Source organism: Phyllostomus hastatus, unplaced genomic scaffold (assembly GCF_019186645.2).
Source record: "Phyllostomus hastatus isolate PE091 unplaced genomic scaffold, TTU_PhHast_1.1 phas_scaffold_385, whole genome shotgun sequence".
Taxonomy (NCBI): Eukaryota; Metazoa; Chordata; class Mammalia; order Chiroptera; family Phyllostomidae; genus Phyllostomus; species Phyllostomus hastatus.
Genome location: NW_025334026.1, coordinates 11,943,405 through 11,962,106, shown reverse-complemented (window position 1 = coordinate 11,962,106; position 18,702 = coordinate 11,943,405). Strand labels below are relative to the sequence as shown.

The 18,702-nt window shown below is 38.3% G+C and overlaps 1 protein-coding gene across 9 annotated transcripts in view; it reads left to right on the top strand.

Annotated features, from left to right (window-relative positions):
- The window catches only part of LOC123806256 (general transcription factor II-I), a 113,939-nt gene extending 96,594 nt beyond the window's left edge, over positions 1 to 17,345 (top strand). For all 9 annotated transcript variants that reach the window (XM_045819281.1, XM_045819284.1, XM_045819283.1 and 6 more), the window contains 12 exons: positions 6,097 to 6,198; positions 6,799 to 6,864; positions 7,169 to 7,352; positions 8,320 to 8,378; positions 8,795 to 8,875; positions 9,359 to 9,442; positions 10,018 to 10,201; positions 11,829 to 11,857; positions 14,083 to 14,124; positions 14,932 to 14,973; positions 15,462 to 15,537; positions 16,213 to 17,345. In XM_045819281.1, coding sequence (XP_045675237.1) covers positions 6,097 to 6,198; positions 6,799 to 6,864; positions 7,169 to 7,352; positions 8,320 to 8,378; positions 8,795 to 8,875; positions 9,359 to 9,442; positions 10,018 to 10,201; positions 11,829 to 11,857; positions 14,083 to 14,124; positions 14,932 to 14,973; positions 15,462 to 15,520 — 932 coding nt within the window. In that variant the 3' untranslated portion in view covers positions 15,521 to 15,537; positions 16,213 to 17,345. The remainder of the gene's footprint in view (positions 1 to 6,096; positions 6,199 to 6,798; positions 6,865 to 7,168; positions 7,353 to 8,319; positions 8,379 to 8,794; positions 8,876 to 9,358; positions 9,443 to 10,017; positions 10,202 to 11,828; positions 11,858 to 14,082; positions 14,125 to 14,931; positions 14,974 to 15,461; positions 15,538 to 16,212) is intronic.
- The last annotated feature ends 1,357 nt before the right edge of the window (positions 17,346 to 18,702 follow it).

Here is an 18,702-nt window from a genome sequence, read left to right as displayed (position 1 = left end):
ATTTCGCACCACTGCACTTTTTTTGTCTCTATGGTTATGTCTGTTTTGGACATTTCCTATAAATAGAATCATATAATAAGTGGTTCCTTGCAACTGGTTTCTTTCATTTTCCAGGTTCATCTGTGTTGTAGCATGGACCAGCATTCCATTCCTTTTTTCTCCCACTTTAAAAAAAAAAGCTGTGGTTAAATATATATGACATAAAATTTACCATTTTAACCATTTCTAAGTGTACAGTTCATTGGCATTACTACATTCCATTGATGATATTCACCTCCCACCTCCAGATCTTTTCCATCTGTCTTACTGAAACCACTTGTTAAACAGGAACTCCCCGTCCATTTCCCCTCTCACCCCAGCCCCTGATGACTACCTTTTGGCTCTTGGGAACAATGCTGCTATGAACTTAGAGGTACAGATAGCTGTTCAAGTGCCTCCTTTCAGTTCTCTTGGTTATGTATCCAGAGGTGAATTGCTGGGTCATGTGGTTATTCTGTGTTTAAATTTTTGAGGAACTGCCATCGTTTTCCACAGCAGTGGCATCATTTTACATTCCCATAAGCAGTGCATCAGGGTTTGAGTTTGCACATCCTCGCCACTATTTTATTTTCTGTGGTTTAGATAATATCCATCCTAATGGTATCCATTCCTTTTGATAGATGAATTATATTCCATTATGTGGATATACCACTTTTTGTTTATCTGTTATTTGATGGACATTTGGATTGTGTCCATATTTTGGCTATTATAAATAATGCAGCTGTGAATATGCATATACAAATTTTTGTGTGGACATATGTTTTTACCTCTACATCTATTTTTTAGGATTTGATAATTAAATGCAAATAAACATGTTAATTAAAACAATTTCTTATAGAACTACAGGTACAACATAGAGGACATCTCCATCATCCTAAAATCTTTCCCCCATGCTCCTTAGCTTTTCTTGCTTAGGTAACAAACCTATTCATTACACCAGACATTATGTTTCTAAATTAGAAAAAATACCATCTTAGTGTTAAATCCTTATTTTGTACACTTATACTTTCCTCTGTTTTTGGTGTCTGCTTTAAAAGAAAAGTTAATAGCTTTATTTTGCTTTACCCATGCCAGTAATAGAGGTGCTTATCTCACAGTAGCTTTCTAATGCTATAAATACACTCAGTTTAATTAAATAGGTTAAAAATACCACAAAATTGTTATTAGTACTTTAAAATGATTTTAGTTGTCTATAGCTGTCTCTGTGTCTGGGACCTTTTTGTCATTTTAGTGATAAGAAAGAGGTATTTTGGTTGTACCTCACTAATGTTGTTTTAAATAATGTATCATGCTTGTAAGTGAAATTTTTTATTGCTTTAAAAATCAAATTAATTAGGTATAATAAAACTTACTGACATTTGGTTCACAGGTCAGCACTGAGTCCACTGAGCCACACCAGCCAGAGCAAAATGTACCCATTTTAGTTATACCATTTGTGTTTTTTTAAATATTTGTTATAATCACTTAAATCAACCCTAAAATGTTTCCCCCTCATGCTCCTTAGCAGTCAGTCCCTTAAAATTCAGGCCACAGGCAACCATTGATCCACATTGTCACCACAGAATATTTCTGCTGTTCTAGAATTTCATGTAAAGGGACTACTGGCTATATCTTTTTGTATGATTGCCTTCTTTTGCTCAGCATAGTGTTACTAAATTTATACTTGTTGCCTATTACAGTATTTTTTTTTTTGTCAGTTACTACTCCATGTGTGGGATCTCCACATTTTGCTTATACTTTGTCAGTGAACATTTGGGTTTATTTTTAGTCTTATTCTAATAAGGATGCTGTGAATATTTGCATACCAAATATGATACATGCTTTCCTTCTCTTGAGTAGATTTTTAAGAGTGGAATTGCTGGGTTTTTGTCTTTCTAAGAAACTGCCCAGCAGTTTACCAAGGTGGTTTTATTATTTTACACTCCTGCCAGGAGTGTATGGGTATTCCAGTTGCTTGCTGCATATCCTCGCAGTACTCAGTATTTTCAGTCTCTTTAATTTAATTATTCTAGTGTGTGCATAGTGTTGTTTCACAGAAGTATAAACCAAAGGCCAATTTATTGATTTAGAATATGAACTGGATATTTTACTCAACTCAGTTCTGTCAGCTGATCATAAATTTCTTCCTGTCTTGCCCTGTTGTTGCTTCAAGAGCATGGAGTTTAAGCATAGATGTTAGTCAGATGACCTTGGTAGCCTGATACAGAATTATGATAATAGAATATACTGATTTCTTCTGTATTGTTATATCTGCATGGTAAACCAGGTTGATGGAGACAAGTGGTCCAGAAACACCTTGCTGTCATCATTGTACTGTCTAAGGAAGCTGTGGTTTTTATTCAGGAGTTTTGAGATACTTTGAGACTAGAATGTTGAATCTTGACATCTCATTGGGAACAACAGATAAATTTCAACTTCATCCTCCATTCCCATCAGACATTTCTGATACTCTTGAGGATTCTGAGTCTATATCCAGGTTAAATAAGGAAGATTGGGGTGGCTCTATGTGTGCTGTGTATGCCATCCATTCCCTAGATCTAGAAAGTGATTGATGAAAGTATTGTAAGTGTTTCAGGGAGATAGTATGTAGTGGTAAAGGCTGAGGAGCTAGACTCTGAAGGTTGGTATCCCAACTCCACCACTTACCACTAATGGAATTGACCACATGACCACCATGGCTCTGTTTCTCTATAGGTAAAGTGGAGATGCCTGTGAAAACTAAATTAGTTTCTACATGTGATATTCCTTGTACAGTGACTGTTACGTACTTTTAGCCATTCGTGTTGTTGCTGCAGAAATTCTTCTTTAAGCAAAAAGTCATTATGTGAAGATAACCATAGGAAGTAGGTAACTCAATAGAATGGCAATTCAGATAAAAGCCTGGAGACTATACACACATTTCTGCAAATTGGAAAAATCAGAGTTGCAGGATGTATCTTTAGAAAGAATGTTGGTTATTTTCCAAAGAAATACGAAGAAATTTAATTTTTCCCCCATTATTTGGGCTCTTTTATTTATTTTTTAAATTATATTTTATTGATTACAGTATTACAGTTGTCCTGATTTTCCCCCTTTTAACTCCGTCCACCTAGCATCTCCCCCTCTCTCATGCAATCTCCATGCCATTGTTCATGTCCATGGGTCATGGGTATAAGTTTTTTGGCTACTTCATTTCCTACACTGTAATTTACACCCCCAGGGCTATTCTGTAACTACTGATTTGTACTTCTTAATCCCCTCACCTCTTCACCCATTCCCCTACAGCCCCTTCCCATCTGCCAACCATCAAACTGCTGTCTATATCCATGATTCTGTCTCTGTTGTTCTTGTTTGGTTTGTTTTTTATCAATTTTTGATAGATTTGTATTTTTTGCCATTTTATTGTTCATAGTTTTGATCTTTCCTTTTTTAAGTAAGTCCCTTTAACTTTTCATATAATAATGTTTTGGTGATGCTGAACTCCTTTAGTTTTTTCTTGTCTGGGAATCTTTTTATCTGCCCTTCCATTCTAAATGATAGCTTTGCTGGATAAAGTAATCTTGGTTGTAGGTTCCTGCTTTTTGTCACTTTGAATATTTCTTGCCAATCCCTTCTAGCCTGCAAAGTTTCTTTTGAGAAATCAGCTGACAGTCTTATGGGAGTCCCCTTGTAGGTAACTAACTGCTTTTCTCTTGCTGCTTTTAAGATTCTCTATCTTTAACCTTTGGTATTTTAATTATGATGTGTCTTGGAGTGGACCTTTTTGCATCCATCCAGTTTGGGACTCTCTGTGCTTCCTGGACCTGCATGTCTGTTTCCTTCACCAAATTAGGGAAGTTTTCTTTCACTATTTTTTCAAATTGATTTCCAATTTCTTGCTCTTTTCTCTTCTCCTTGTTGCCCCCTTATGGTATAAACATCAGTCCTCTTGAACTTGTCCCAGAGGCTGCTTTTTGGATTCTTTTTTCTTCTTGTTGTTCTGATTGGTTGCTGCTTGCTTCTTTATGTTCCAGATCATTGATTTGAGTCTTTCCTTGTAAGTTGTTCTTTCTTTCAATCAGTGTATCCTTCATTTCTGACTAGAACTTTTTTATACTGCTGAGGTCCTCACTAAGTTCCTTGAGCATCCGTATAACCAGTGTTTTGAACTCTGCACCTGATAGATTGCTTATCTCCATTTCATTTAGTTCTTTTTCTGGAGTTTTGATCTGTTCTTTCATTTGGGTCATGTTTCTTTGCCTCCTTGTTTTGGGAGCCTCCTTATGTTTGTTTCTGTATATTAGGTAGATGAGCTACTATGACTTTCTGTCTTGGTAGTGTGGCCTAATGTAGTAGGTGCCTTATAGGGACCAGTGGCACAGGTTCCTCTTATACCCAAGCTGGATACTCAAGATGCAGCCGTCATGTGGGCCGAGTACACCCTTCTCTTTTAGTTGAGCCTTGGTTGCTGTTGTCAGATCAATGGGAAGGATTTACCGAGGCCAGTCAGCTGCAAGGATTGCCTGTGACTACTGACCACCAACCTTTACCCTCCATGGAGGATCAGCTGTGCAGGGGCAGGGTGGTGGTGCTCCAGCATGGAATGTAGCTGTCTACTGGGTGCACTGGCCCTGGGGTTTCCCAAGTGGTGCAGGCTGAGGTCAGCCCCCACCAGCATTTTGGCCAGGGCCACCCTACCTGAGCTATAAAGCATTCTGAGATGGCTGCTACTTGTGTGGGGCTTGGAGATTCCCAGGCAAACCAAGCTGTGAATCAGTTCCGTGCCTGGGGTTCACTGAGGCCAGCTATTGCTTATTTGATAGATTGTAGGAGTCATAAAGCATGAGGCAAGACCAACCATTCAAATGGAAAAGCAGCTCAGGTGGGCCCGTAAGTTGGGTGGGGCAGTCTCTGGGGACCTCTAAGGACAGTCTTAGCCAGGTTGGTGGAGTCTCAGGTATGGCACCCACATGCCAGCTCTGTGGGGGGAGGCCTTAGAAAAGGGACAATGGCCTCTTCTCACCTTGTTTCCAGACACCTCAGTTTCTCCCTTTCTGCCACTGGTGCCTTTCAAGGTGCTGCAGCTCAGAAGGAGTTAGTCTTAAGTCAGTGAATCTGTGTATGAGTTCTTTAAGGGGAACTGCTTGGGACTCCAGAAGTTTCTTACACCAATTCAATCCCTGCTGGCTTTTGCAGCCAGAAGTTGTGGGGACTTACCTTCCTGGCACTGGAAACCCTGTGCTGGGGGACTGGGTGTGGGGCTGGGACTGTTTACTCCTAAGATATTCCTCCTGAATTTTTATTAACCACATGTGGGTGTGGGACCAGCCCATTTCACATCTCTGCCCCTCCTATCAGTCTGGATGGATTTGGTTTCTTTAATTCCGTAGTTGTTAGACTTCCATGCAACTCATTTCTGATGGTTTTGAGTGATGGTGGTTCTGTGTTTTAGTTATAATTTTGATGTGACTGTGTGAAGAGGGGAGCTGTGTCTGTCTATGCCGCCGCTTTGACCAAAAGTCTGTGTTTTTGTTTGTTTGTTTTTTTCATTGTTAGCTTCAGATTAAGATAAGCTTATTTTTTAAGCATTAGATGACCCCACATAAAGAAGAGTTAGGGCCTAGGGTTTATAAGGATCACTGAAACTAACATTCATTTTCATTTAATGGAAAACAACTGATTGTTTTTCTAAGTTGTACTAAGAATTCAAAGGAAAGGTTCACACTGGAGATAATGTAATTGCACCTAACATTGTCCTTGTGTTCAAGGGTTGAAAGGAAAACATATAAGTAAACATAGGCAACCAAAAATTACATGGCCCCGAGGGGCATGATGAAGCGTTAAGTGAACTGAATAAACCTTAGGTGAGTCAGAAAGCTGATTCTGATTTGGGGAAGAATGCCTGATTGTAGGGACTGGAGTAGGAAAATGGGTGGGAGTCTGTGGAACTAGCAGCAGAACCCATTGTCATTGCAGAGTGCTTATGTACTATTTGAATCTAACTTTGTTTCCCAGCACAGGCTAGGCTTCAGTAGACACGATTAAATGTGTGTTGATTATGTTTTGTTTTGTTTTGTTTTGTTTTTAATTCTTCTTTAGGCCCTAATAACAACAACCCTCAGACCTCAGCTGTTCGAACCCCTACTCAGACTAATGGTTCTAATGTTCCCTTTAAGCCCCGAGGGAGAGAGTTTTCCTTTGGTAAATATGCACTTTATTTACTTTGTCATTTGAAATAAAAAAGGAATTCATAAAAATATTTTACTAATTATTTTGTAAGCAGTATATATTAGCCCTTACTCAAAGAGTCAGATTGCTGGAGTTCAAAGCTGGTGCCAGTACTGTATAATTTTGTGACCCTGGGCAAGCTGCTTAACTTTTCTGTGCCTTGGTTTCCTTATTTGTAAATGGAGATAACATTACTTTCTACTTCGTAGGGTTATTATGAGGATTATAAATACTAAATCATGTACAGAGTAGAACTATACCTAGCACTTAGTAGATACAACATTGTTTTTTGGGAGGTTTGAAGGTTTTATTTGTTTTTTATTATTTGCTTTAGCATATGTCATTTATTAGTAGCCAGCATATTAAGTCATAGAATCGAACAGTTAAATAATGTGTCACTATATTAGAATAGTTGTCAAGCCATGACTGTTTTAAAAGTCTATGTATTTTCTTATTTTGTATTTAAAATAAACCCCTGGCCATGGAAAGTATATTGACCAATATATATTCTAGGAATATTCAATATTGCTCAATATTACTAACAAATTAACTATCTTGATTTTTTACATACAGAGGCCTGGAATGCCAAAATCACAGACCTAAAACAAAAAGTTGAAAACCTTTTCAATGAAAAATGTGGTAAGTTTATTTTCAAACACTTTTATTAAAATATAAGGCAGTTTTTTAAAATAGAAGAATATGAGCTAAATAAAATATCCAACAGTTAAGTTATGCTGTTATTGGAAGTGTGGGCATATTTCATAATTTCTCCCACTTTTCTGAGCATCAAGAAATTTTTTACAAATTAAAATGAATATGCTTTTTAAAAAATGTCATTTTGCTTGCCATGAAATGTAATTTAAAATGCATTTTTTTAAAAGCTTTCTTTCTTCTTTTTTTTTTTAGTTGTAAATGTGAGAAATGTTATGTGTGTGTTTTGTAGGTGAAGCTCTTGGCCTTAAACAAGCTGTGAAAGTGCCATTTGCATTATTTGAGTCTTTCCCAGAAGACTTTTATGTCGAAGGCTTACCTGAGGGTGTGCCATTTCGAAGACCATCTACTTTTGGCATTCCAAGGCTGGAGAAGATACTCAGAAACAAAGCAAAAATTAAGTTCATTATTAAAAAGTAAGGAAGTAAGGCAGCATGAGATTGGCCGTGAGTTGGCACTGTTCGACACTGGGCAGCGGACACACAGACACACCTGTGTGCTAGGGCCATGCCAGCCCTGGCGTCAGAAAGCTCTTTGAGCTTTACTCTTGTCTGTGATAGAAATTTTTCATAATGGTTAGAAGAGGGAAGGGAGGGCTCTCTCTAGCTTACCAGAAGGATAACAACTTCATTTTGTTAAATCTACCCACAGTTGTATTTTTTAATTGTTTGATGCTACTGGAATTTAACAAGTGGTTCCAGTTCTATAAAACCCTTTTATTTCTCCAACTTATACAATACTTTTAATTTCTCTCTTATTTGCTTGGAGATCTATGAATTGAAAGAGTTAAAACAATTAAAACTACAATTGAAACAGATGGAAATCGTTAGAATTAGGAAATACATATTGATGCCCAAGAATTTGAAATTAATTGAAATGAATTTTTAGGCTTTGTTCATTAGTGCTTACTTTTAAGTCACCCAGAGATGCTGTCAAATAATCAAAGCTGACATTGGAAGCATACTGGCCACTTTTTGTACTTGTGTTCAGGTCTATAGAGGTGTGGCCTCTGCTTCTGCTTCCTCAGAAGAAAAACTTTTGCTCAAGTTTTCTCAACCTGTCTTATGTTTCCAGGGTACCTGCATACAGGGCACTTCCTGTTTCCATTCTCAGCTTTAACACTGAATCTTTCCAGGAGATCTTAAAATCATGGGAAGAAACAGCGGTTTAAATTAGATAGGGCTGGGTGGATGTTATAATCACTATTACAATTAGTGCTTTTGTATGTGTTCCTCGAGATAACCTTGCTTTTCTGTTCTTAAATTACTAAGAACCTAGAGTATATTTACAGAGAATTACTGGTTTTAAAATCTTTTACTTGTTTAATTTTTAATGTTTTACCATTGGAATATTAGCATACATGTTTTCTTCTCTTGTTTTTAGGCCTGAAATGTTTGAGACGGCAATTAAGGAGAGTACCTCCTCCTCTAAGAGCCCTCCCAGTAAGTAAGCTCTTGGTGTAGGAAAGATGCTATTAGAAATTTATTCTGCGGCAGTGGTTAAAAATTGTTTAAAGACCATAAATGAGCTAAAATCAGGAAAGATCATTCAAACTTGGGGTTGCGATTAGTTTAGGGGTTTTAGTTCTTCAGTAAATGAGAATCTCTATGTGTCTGCTATACTGAGCATCACACAGAAGAGAAAAGTAGAAAGCCTTTCAGGAAGCTTATTATCGCCAAATGACAAAACATTCTGTGAAAATTAACAAACCTTGAACAAAAGTTTGGGTTAAAATACCATTTTGTGTAGTCTGAATTGTAAACACATTATTGAGAATATTTAATTCTTCATTACATAAATATTTATATAAATATTTAATATTTCATATATGTTATAATTTTAACTTTCTTATTTTAAGGAAAAATAAATTCATCGCCCAATGTTAATACTACTGCATCAGGTGTTGAAGATCTTAACATCATTCAGGTGACAATTCCAGGTATGAATTCTCTGCCTTTATCATAGTTTGTGGGGTGTTTTCCTCTTCTGTTTTTTCACTTTCAGCGTATGGATTGCTGACATTTGCCTTACTCGTTCAGAGATGCTGAGTACATGGCTCATTGTTGTGTTCCCCTTCCCACCCCTCAGAAGTTAACCAGATACACCCCCTTGTCAGTTTATTGCTAATCCACCTTGGGCGGTTCATTGGACGTGGCATGAACTAAAAACCTGCTGACCACCCAGACACCTAGTGTCTTGTTTTTAAAAACCTATAAAGTTCTTTGTAACAGGAATAAAATTGTAGCATTTTCAGTTTGGTGTTATTGTTAAATCATTTCGTTAAATCATTACAATCTTAATTAGTTTAAAATACTTAAATGTTCCAAAAACATAAAGTGAGTTACACAGGGAGCATAAAATGTACTTAGAATTAAAATGGCATTGCTTAATTATTATGAGTTTTCTCTTAACTTTTTTTTAGATGATGATAATGAAAGACTGTCAAAAGTTGAAAAAGCTAGACAGCTAAGAGAACAAGTTAATGACCTCTTCAGTCGTAAATTTGGTAAGTTTTTCATTTGCATAGTACAGTTTTCAATAAGCAAGGAAATTTTGTTTCAATAAGATTTTTAAAAAAGATTTTATTTATTTTTAGACAGAAGGGAAAGGCAGGAGAGAGAGAGAGGGAAACATCAGTGTGTGGTTGCCTCTCACCCACCCCCAGCTGGTGACCTTGGCCTACAACCCAGGCATGTACCCTGGAAACCTTTTGGTTCGTAGCCTGGTGCTCAGTCCACTGAGTCCCACCAAATAGGGCTGTTTCAATAAGATCTTAACAGCAGATTATTCTCAGATAGTCGTAATATTATTTAAAAGGAAATAAAGTTATGAAACAAGTATTTTGGTTTTGCTGCAGTTATTTAGTAAGAATGCATTGTTTAGTAAGACTGCATTAATTGTTTTGTATCAATACTATTAATAATGGTTAGTATCAAAGTGAATAAAATTAAGGTTTACACGTAAGGTTGTTTGAAGTGTTCAAAGACCTTAGTTAATAGTAGAGACAGTCTTTAAAGTAAATGTTGGTCATATGTTTTGTAAACATTAACCTATGCTTTTATGCTGTTTGTCTCATTATAGGTGAAGCTATTGGTATGGGTTTCCCTGTGAAAGTTCCCTACAGGAAAATCACAATTAACCCTGGCTGTGTGGTGGTTGATGGTATGCCTCCTGGAGTATCATTCAAAGCCCCCAGTTACCTGGAAATCAGCTCCATGAGAAGGATTCTAGATTCAGCTGAGTTCATTAAGTTCACAGTCATTAGGTAAGTGAGAGAGTCCCCTGCTTGCTCGTAACAATGAATGCAGGTCATGAGACTGTCATCTTCCCAAATGTAGTCATACATAGTAATAAAGTCAAGTTTACCATGTAATAAACAAATAAAGTACTTTAGTTATTACAGTATTAGATTTCCCTTCCCTGAGCTGACTCTAATTTTCTGGGTTTTAAGGCAGGAGGGTAGCAAACCATGGCCTGTGGACCAGATCCAGCCTGCCTTCTGTCTTTATAACATCTTATTCAGACATAGTCACATCTGTTTGTTTACATATTGTCTACGATTGCTTTCATGCTATAGTGGTAAAATTGAGTCTTTGGGACAGAGACAGTATGGTCTATAAATCCTAAAATACTTACTATCTGGCCTTTACAGAAAACTGTTGCCAGCTTTTGTCTTAGGCATTTCAGAGGTCCAGTCCCAAGTCAGCCAAATCCCTTCAGTTTTCTTGACTGGACAATTAAAGATTGTACTTGTTCCCTTTGAGAGTATCAGCTCCTTATCCTCAGAGTAGGAATGGTGAGTACGCCTCCAACAGTATTACGAGAATCTTATCATTAATATGTGTGGATCATAATCAGTGTACAACAAATCCACCACTTCTCTTCTGTCCACCTACTCAGAAGTCCTAAGGTGTCTTCACTCTTCTCTTGCAACTCACAAAAACCTAGCCATCACTAAGTCTACCCCAGTCAGTTCATTGTCAAGTTCCCCCTGTCTCTAGTTTAAATGGCTTAGGACTAGCCCTCAAATAGCTAAATGTACTACCCTCCCAAGGCTTTTTCTCATTCATTCATCTTCTCCCAAAACCCTTGCCCTAAAATTCCCATATTTCTGGCCCACATAAGCAATGTTTATTTTCTGGGCCATGCCCCAGGGGTCTGGGAAACCACCTTCTTCCATTAGGCCATTTCACTAGAATTAGTCTTTTCCCTTTTCTTTGTTTGTTTTTCCACCATCTTTAGTGTAACATTTTCATATTAGGGCATAGATATAGATATAGATATAGATATAGATATAGATAGATGGATTAAATAGTATATAAGATGAAGCCCTGGCCAGTGTGGCTTGGATGAAGCCAAGTCCCATAAACTGAAAGGTTGTGGGTTCATTCCCTGGTCGGTGCACATACCAGAGGCAGCTGATAGATGTTTCTCTCTCACATTGTTGTTTCTCTCCCCCCTCTCTCCTTCCCTTGCCCTCTCTAAAATCAATAAACTTATCTTCAGGTGGAGATTTTTGAAAAAGGATGTAAGATTAAAAAGTAGTGGACAGCATTTCTCATTCTAGCATATAAGTGTCATGGTTTAAAAATTAGTTGTATAGCCCTGGCTGATATAGCTCAGTGGATTGAACCGTGGGCCTGTGAACCAAGGGGTTGCCAGTTCGATTCCCAGTCAGGGTACATGCTGGGGTTGCAGGCCAAGTCCCGAGTGGGGGACGCACAGGAGGCAACCACTCATTGATGTTCCTCTCCCTCTCTTTCCCCCTTCCCTTCTCTCTAAAAATAAATACGTAAAATATTTTTTTAAAAAATTAGTTGTATAAATTGAATATACCTGTAAATTCCTGTAGATTAAAAATAAACAGTTGCACAATTTCTTTCTTTCTTTAGACCATTTCCAGGACTTGTGATTAATAACCGTGAGTATTTCATAAACTCTTTTTCTTTTTTGGAATATGAATGTGTGTGGCTGTGTGCCCACAGACTTAGCTCACAAGATTTTACTATACCTATAGCAGTAACCATGCAAAGTCATTGTTAATTTAGCCCTTACAGTTAAAGCACTAGTCATACATAAAGCACATGTAATATTGGGTGAGTTGCTTAACTTTTTAAAATCTCAGTTTACTCATTTATAAAATGGTAATAATATTAGTACCCATTTGGGGAATTTTAGGACATTTTAAATGACTCACTATATGTCAAGCATCTAAAATGGGCCAGCAGTCTCCTGCCAGTGTTTGTAAATAAAGTTTTATTAAAACACTGCCACGCCAGTTTGCTTACAGCAGGGTTCACAGAAGTTGCAACGGAGACTACGTGACCTACAAAACCTAAAATACTTACTAACTGGCTTTTTATGAAAAAGTTTGTTGACCCCCAACCCAGAACAATGCTTAGCCTCTTATAGTATGTCCTCAGGAAGTACGATTTGTTATTGTTATCACTACTGTTAATTACATCTATTATTGTTACGTAATTACTGTGCTGGAGTAAATAGATTTTTTGTTTATTATTTATCTTTATTTTATTTCAATTGTTCAAGTAGAGTTTTCTGCCTTTTACCCCCATCCCAGCCCACCCCCCCAGCCCTCCCCACCTCCCTCTTGTTTTCACAACCCCCCCCCCATTTTTGTTTTTTGTCCATGTGTCCTTCATACTTGTTCCTGCAAACCCTTCCCCTTTCCCCCTGAAATTCCCTCCCTTCTCCCCTCCGGTCATTATCAGTCTGTTTTCTCTTTCAGTGTCTTTGGTTATATTTTGCTTGTTTGTTTGTTTTGTTGATTAGGTTCCTGTTAAAGATGGAATAAATAGATCTTTTTAATGTGATTTAGCTTGCTTCTGTTAATATTAAGCACAGTGTCTGATAGACATTTGCATTAACACATTAAATGTTCTTTCATTTCTATGGTGTCCGTGTCGTTTTAAGCAGTATTTTTAGCAAAACTTAATTGTGCTCACATTTTATGTTCTGTTAATTTTTTATTAAAATTTTTATAATTGAGAATGATCCTTTTCTACCTTTGGCATTCCAGTCTTTTTCCAGTTAGTGTAATTATTCTAATTCTTTAAAGTCGGTCTACATTTGCCCTAGCTAGTGTGACTCGGTTGGGCATCATCCGGTGAGCCAAAGGCTCTCAGGCTCGGTCCCCAGTCAGGGCTCATGCAGGGCGCAGCGATTCTGTGTCTCTTTTGCATTGATGTCTCTCTCCCTCCTCCCCCGCTGCCTTCCTTTCCCTCTCTCTGAAATCAATAAGCATGTCCTTGGGTGAGGAGTAAATAAATACATAAATACATAAATAAAATTTGTCTACATTCAGTTCTGTAGTTTGTTCACTGGGAAAGTGTAATGTAAGCCGCTTCAGTTTCGTGTTCCGGAGTCATCAGTGGCCATTGAGAGACAGAACTTGGCCTGTCTCCCAGTTGTCGATCTGTCCCCCTGACCTGAGAGGTGTGCTGGCATTGCACCTGTCCCCTGCCATTCCCTCTGCTTCACACAGTTGACCCTGGCCTCTGGCCTTCACGCTTCAGGATCATGGATTTGGTTACCTCTCTTCTACCTCCAAGTTTTGAGTTTGATTTATCGTAAAACTTACTCATTTGCTTATACCCCGAATCCATGAGTTCTTTTTTAATACATTTTGTTTTTGGTATATGCTCTATCATGGCCAAGTATGTTAGTCTCTGGTAATGTCCATATGAAAGAGAGATATATCTTGCTTCATAGATTTTTAAGTCATCTTTGTAACACTCAGCTTTAATCATGCCAGGGACTTCGTTATTTAAAGAAATCCCATTGTAATTTTTTCTATACTTTTTTATTAATCCTAATTCCCTTCTAATTTTTACTTTCAAAGAATATTGTAATTTTTTTAACCCTCTTTATGTTTAAAATGTTCAGTTTTGTTCTCATTATTGTGCAGGTCTATAGTAGAATTTTGTGGTAATTACTATGAATTAGTTATTTGGTGGGAACTACCAGAACTCTTAAAGTTTGTTCCCTTCTTGTCATAAGGAAAATAGTATCTGTTATGGCAAAATTGGAGCATCAAAATAAAGAATGTATGTAAAAACGCTTTTCAAATGTAATTTCGAATGTAACAGTATGCCATTGCATTATTAAATGAATTTGCTTTATTTTCAGAGTTGGTTGATCAGAGTGAGTCAGAAGGCCCAGTGATACAAGGTAAATGAAGGAGGATAAAACAGGACTGTCCTTCTTTTCTCAGTAAAATAGGTCAGATAAAACTGTGTGGCTTCACATACTGACGTTCATCTGACTTGGCAGAGTCAGTCCGCAGCGCACGCGTGTGTGCACGCTTGGACTTGGCATCTGTGACTCCTGTGGTTGAAAGCCCGGAGAAGCTCAGCTCGTAGGTCCTCACTGAGAACTGTGGGCTGTGTCCCACTTGATCCCACAGTCCCAGGGTGGGTACAAGGTCAGGCACCCTGAGATCATTGGCGTAGAATGTAGCTTTTCAGTGAGAAGGTCTTTTTTAACTTTATTCTTCATGCCATTTGTTTATACTGGTAGTTGAAAGCCAAATTGTGTCGGGTGGAAATGGATGTACTATGGTTTTTAAATTCCTAGTAAATAAATATTTCCTTAGAAATAAATTCACAGAAATAAATACTGTGATTCATTGAAAGTAAGGAAAGGCTTTTATTAAAAAGGTACTCACAGCAGCAAGGGGGATGATAAAAAAGGAACTTTTTACTCTCATGTTAGAGCTGAGTTGATTAGGATTGTTATTTAAGACTTCAGTTAGGTAAGCTAGCTTGCTTACCACATTTCAGAAGAGGGGAGTTTTGAAAGTCTAGTTGAGTAATTGTGCTTATCCCGCGAGTCTGTGGCTGTTGTTTTCATCGTAGACTTGTGACTTATGTACACGGTTTGAAGAGCTTTCTCTTGTTTTCCTCCCTCTGTTCTCTTTAAATAATTGAAAGCAACTTTTGAGCAGTGTTAAGTGAATCTTGATGTGTTTCCTTTCAGAATCAGCTGAGCCGAGCCAGTTGGAGGTTCCTGCAACAGAAGGTAAAAAAGGGTGGTCTGGTTGTCAAAAAAGTTGCTTAAGACTTTCATTAGGACAAAGGATTAAATGTGTTTTTACAGCTCTTGAACTAGAACTGTGGTGGTTTTGTTCTTTTGTTTCTGGGTGAATCGAATTTGTCATTTTATGACCAGAAACATTGTGTTCAGAAATGACCCATGAGTTCTTGGGTCCATTTCCCTCACGTGACTGAACGAATTCCAAAACCGTGGAATGACTGCTGCATGGCGTAGACAGTGAGGACCCTTTACATACATACATACGGAATTGAGATGTATGTTACTTTGAAAACAGAAGTAGCAAAATTTAGGACTTAGAGCTAAAGAAACATTGTCTCTGAAAATATTATCATTTTTTAGTATCTTGTTGTTCCTGTTAAATCATGTTAGTAAATAGTTTGGTATGGGTTTGTAATTGAGCAGATTTGCGTTAATAGTGCAATTAAAGAATTGTCTTTTGTTTTTCTTGATAGAAATAAAGGAGACTGATGGAAACTCTCAGATTAAGCAAGAGCCAGACCCTACGTGGTAGACCTCTTCCCTCCTAGGGTAACTCAGCTTCTATGTCCGGGATGCCGTGCTGTGTCCGTGCAAACCCACCTGCTTCTGTACACACTGATGCGTTCTCCCTGCTTCAGCTGTAACAGGGCCTCACCTTCAGGGCTTGTGTGGTCCGAGTGTAAGCCCCATGGGGTTGTTTTTAGCTACAAGATTCAAGCAGAGTTTTACTTTGATCAATGTGTCTTATTATTCAAAGATATAAGTACACTTTTGCCTTAAAAGGAAAATATTTTAATTGACAGGGTAAATTTTGTCCTCACATTAGAATTCACTGAGTCAGTCAGTATCACTACACTGACTTGTCCACTAATCATAAGTTACAAGCCTGATCCTGTTATTTGGACTTCTTAAACGTGGCCAGGTTAGTACCAGGACGGGCAGCCCAACACCAGGAATCAGCAAAACTTGGTTCTCCCACTGGTTGAACCTCACATAAGGCTGCGCTGTTGGGTGTCTAGGACTAGGTGGCAGTTAGCAGGTTACGGCCTGACAGGCCTGGTCTCGATCCGATGGTGCTTTTTGTTCAATACGGGGACCCTTTGTTGTGGAGTTCACCTTGCACTGTCCGTATGTGGGTTTAGTGCTACATTGTGGTGTTTGTGAACATTAAATTCCTATAATTAGATTAACCTCTTTTCTTGTTTGTTTTCTCTCCTGTTTCAGCTTAAAGTATCAATGGGTGAGAAGAGCTTTTTGGACCTGTTACTGCCCCAAGCTGTGTAATATACTTGTATAACAGAAATACCTTCTATACAAACCTTTTTTTCTACTTTTAGATAGAAATGTCTACTTTTTCAGCAGTTCTGTGAATTGAATTAAAGAGCAGAGTGACTGTAGATTTGGAATGGCTGGTTTACTTTGGAATGTATTATAAGGATCTTACAGCAATGCTGGAAAAACGACAGGGAAAATGACAGGGATGAATCTCACCAGATTTTTTTACGGATTCAGCAGAGCCTTCAGCCATGGTGTTTATTTTCCAATCAAGTGAAGATCTATCTCCTACTGGAACATCTCAGCTTCTGCAGTGAAGAAAACACTTGAGATAGTTTAGTTCTTTAGATTTTCTATTTGAAAAATCATTTAAATGATCCTTTTGTTCACAGCTCTCCTTAATGACTGAGTGAACAGTTAGTATCTGTATATTTGACTAAATCTTTTCCTAAGCTATCTATCATGGTTCATACATTTTTTTTATCATAATTAAAAGAAAACCACCACCTGGATTACCTAATAGGCAGTAAGAGGTCAGTATCTCAGCGTGTGGCTTAGCGATGGAATACAAAGGACCTCCCTACATTTACATTTCATCCAGATAAAATGCATGGTGTACCAGAGGTTGGAGACCAGGTTTGAGCAAGCTAAATGACACTAAAGCCTCATATCGTGGAACCTGTTGTTGTGTGGGTTTTTTTGGAACTCTGTTCCCATTTGGATCAATCTCAAGGGTTTTCATTGCCTTCATTATTTTATAATTCTACTTGTGATATTGAGGCTCCAGTGTGGGGAGTGAGGGGGTCATAAGCTAATTATGCACCCGCTGATATTCTGCGCCATTTGTAGGAGAATCTTACATGTGTTGAGATTTCACAGACAATAAGAGTTGTAAAATACCAGCTATACGAAAAGCTAGAGTATGTGATGGCATAGCGTGTTCATTAGCTTTATCACAATATTCATAATGGAGAATTATATTACATGGTAGCAGAAATAGGCATTTTTATGTGTTGCTTATATTTTACCTCAAATTAAAATGTAGATATAGGGTAATAAATAAAATTCATCCATGCCTTTCACACACTAATTTATTTCTTTCTAAAGTGTTTTCATGATTTTGTCTGGGGAAACTTGTGGGTGGGTCGGTAGTAGGTGGAATGCAAAATGAGGGTTAGGTTGGCACTGTTCAGAGGCTCGTGTCCTCATAAGTACACCATTGTTTGTGGTGTTTCTGAGACCACTGTGCATCTAGTTAGAGCGGAGGCTGGGTACCCCAGCCTTTTATCTGTGTACACCAACTGCTTGCCCCTGAAGTATGATGTGGCCGAACCCCTCCCAGACAGCGTTAGCTCCTCCCATGTGAAAATCCCACTGGTTCTGGGTATTTTTTGTTCTCTCAGCAGAGCCTTCTGCCTCTGCTGTACCCTATAATCTGTGCTCAGGGAAACTAATTTATCCTTAGTCCACCAACTGAAATGAGGAGGAGGTGGCTTCTATCTACAGCAGGATCTCCCAGGCCCTTCAGAGTGCTCTAAGAAGGTACAGACAGTGTGCTGCCCTCACCCACACCTCTCGGCTCAGCTGCTAGAGAACCGTCCCTCCAGAGGTGGCTTCTGAAGGGAGTTCAGCTCCTATACATAACTTCATTTTTTTTTTTAACTAGAATATTGTGGAATCACAGACATACCAAAGAGATTTGTTTTCCTATCCAGTATAAAAGTCTATTGAGCACTGACTGGTGTGGCTCAGTGGGTTGAGAATCGTCTCACAAACCCAAATGGTCACCAGGCTGATTCCTGGGCAGGGCACTGGCCTGGGTTGTGGGCCAGGTACCCGGTTGGGGGTGAGTGAGAGGAACCGATTGATGTTTCTCTTGCACATCAGTGTTTCCCTCTCTCCCTTCCGTCCCCTCTCTCAAAATACAGCGCCTTAAAATTTTTTAAAAACCTGTATGTGCATACACATTTTTTGTTTTTATATATTGTTAGTATTTTTAAAAGTCTGTTACGTGTGCAGGAACAAGTATAAAGGACGCATGGACAAAAACTAGGAGGGGTGGAAATGGGAGGGAGATGGGGAGGGCTGCGGGGGTGAGCTGGGCTGGGGTAAAAGGCAGAAAACTACTTGAACAATTAGAAGTTAAAAGAAAAAGCATTGGACGTTCTGCAGATAAAGGGTTTCTAGATCCAAGATTTTTTTGAAAAGTCTATTGTGTCTACACATTTTACACACACACACACACACACACACACACACACACACAGAGTTAGCATTTTTTAAGAAAATGTTCTCATATCTACCAAGTAGACCAGTTTCTGTACTCTGGATAAACAGCACAGAATCAGTGCTATGTCTTCCTCATAACTTTATAATGGTTTAAGGAACACTCTCTTGTCCCATTATGTCTCTTCCCTAAACAAAAGAGGCTTAATTCCT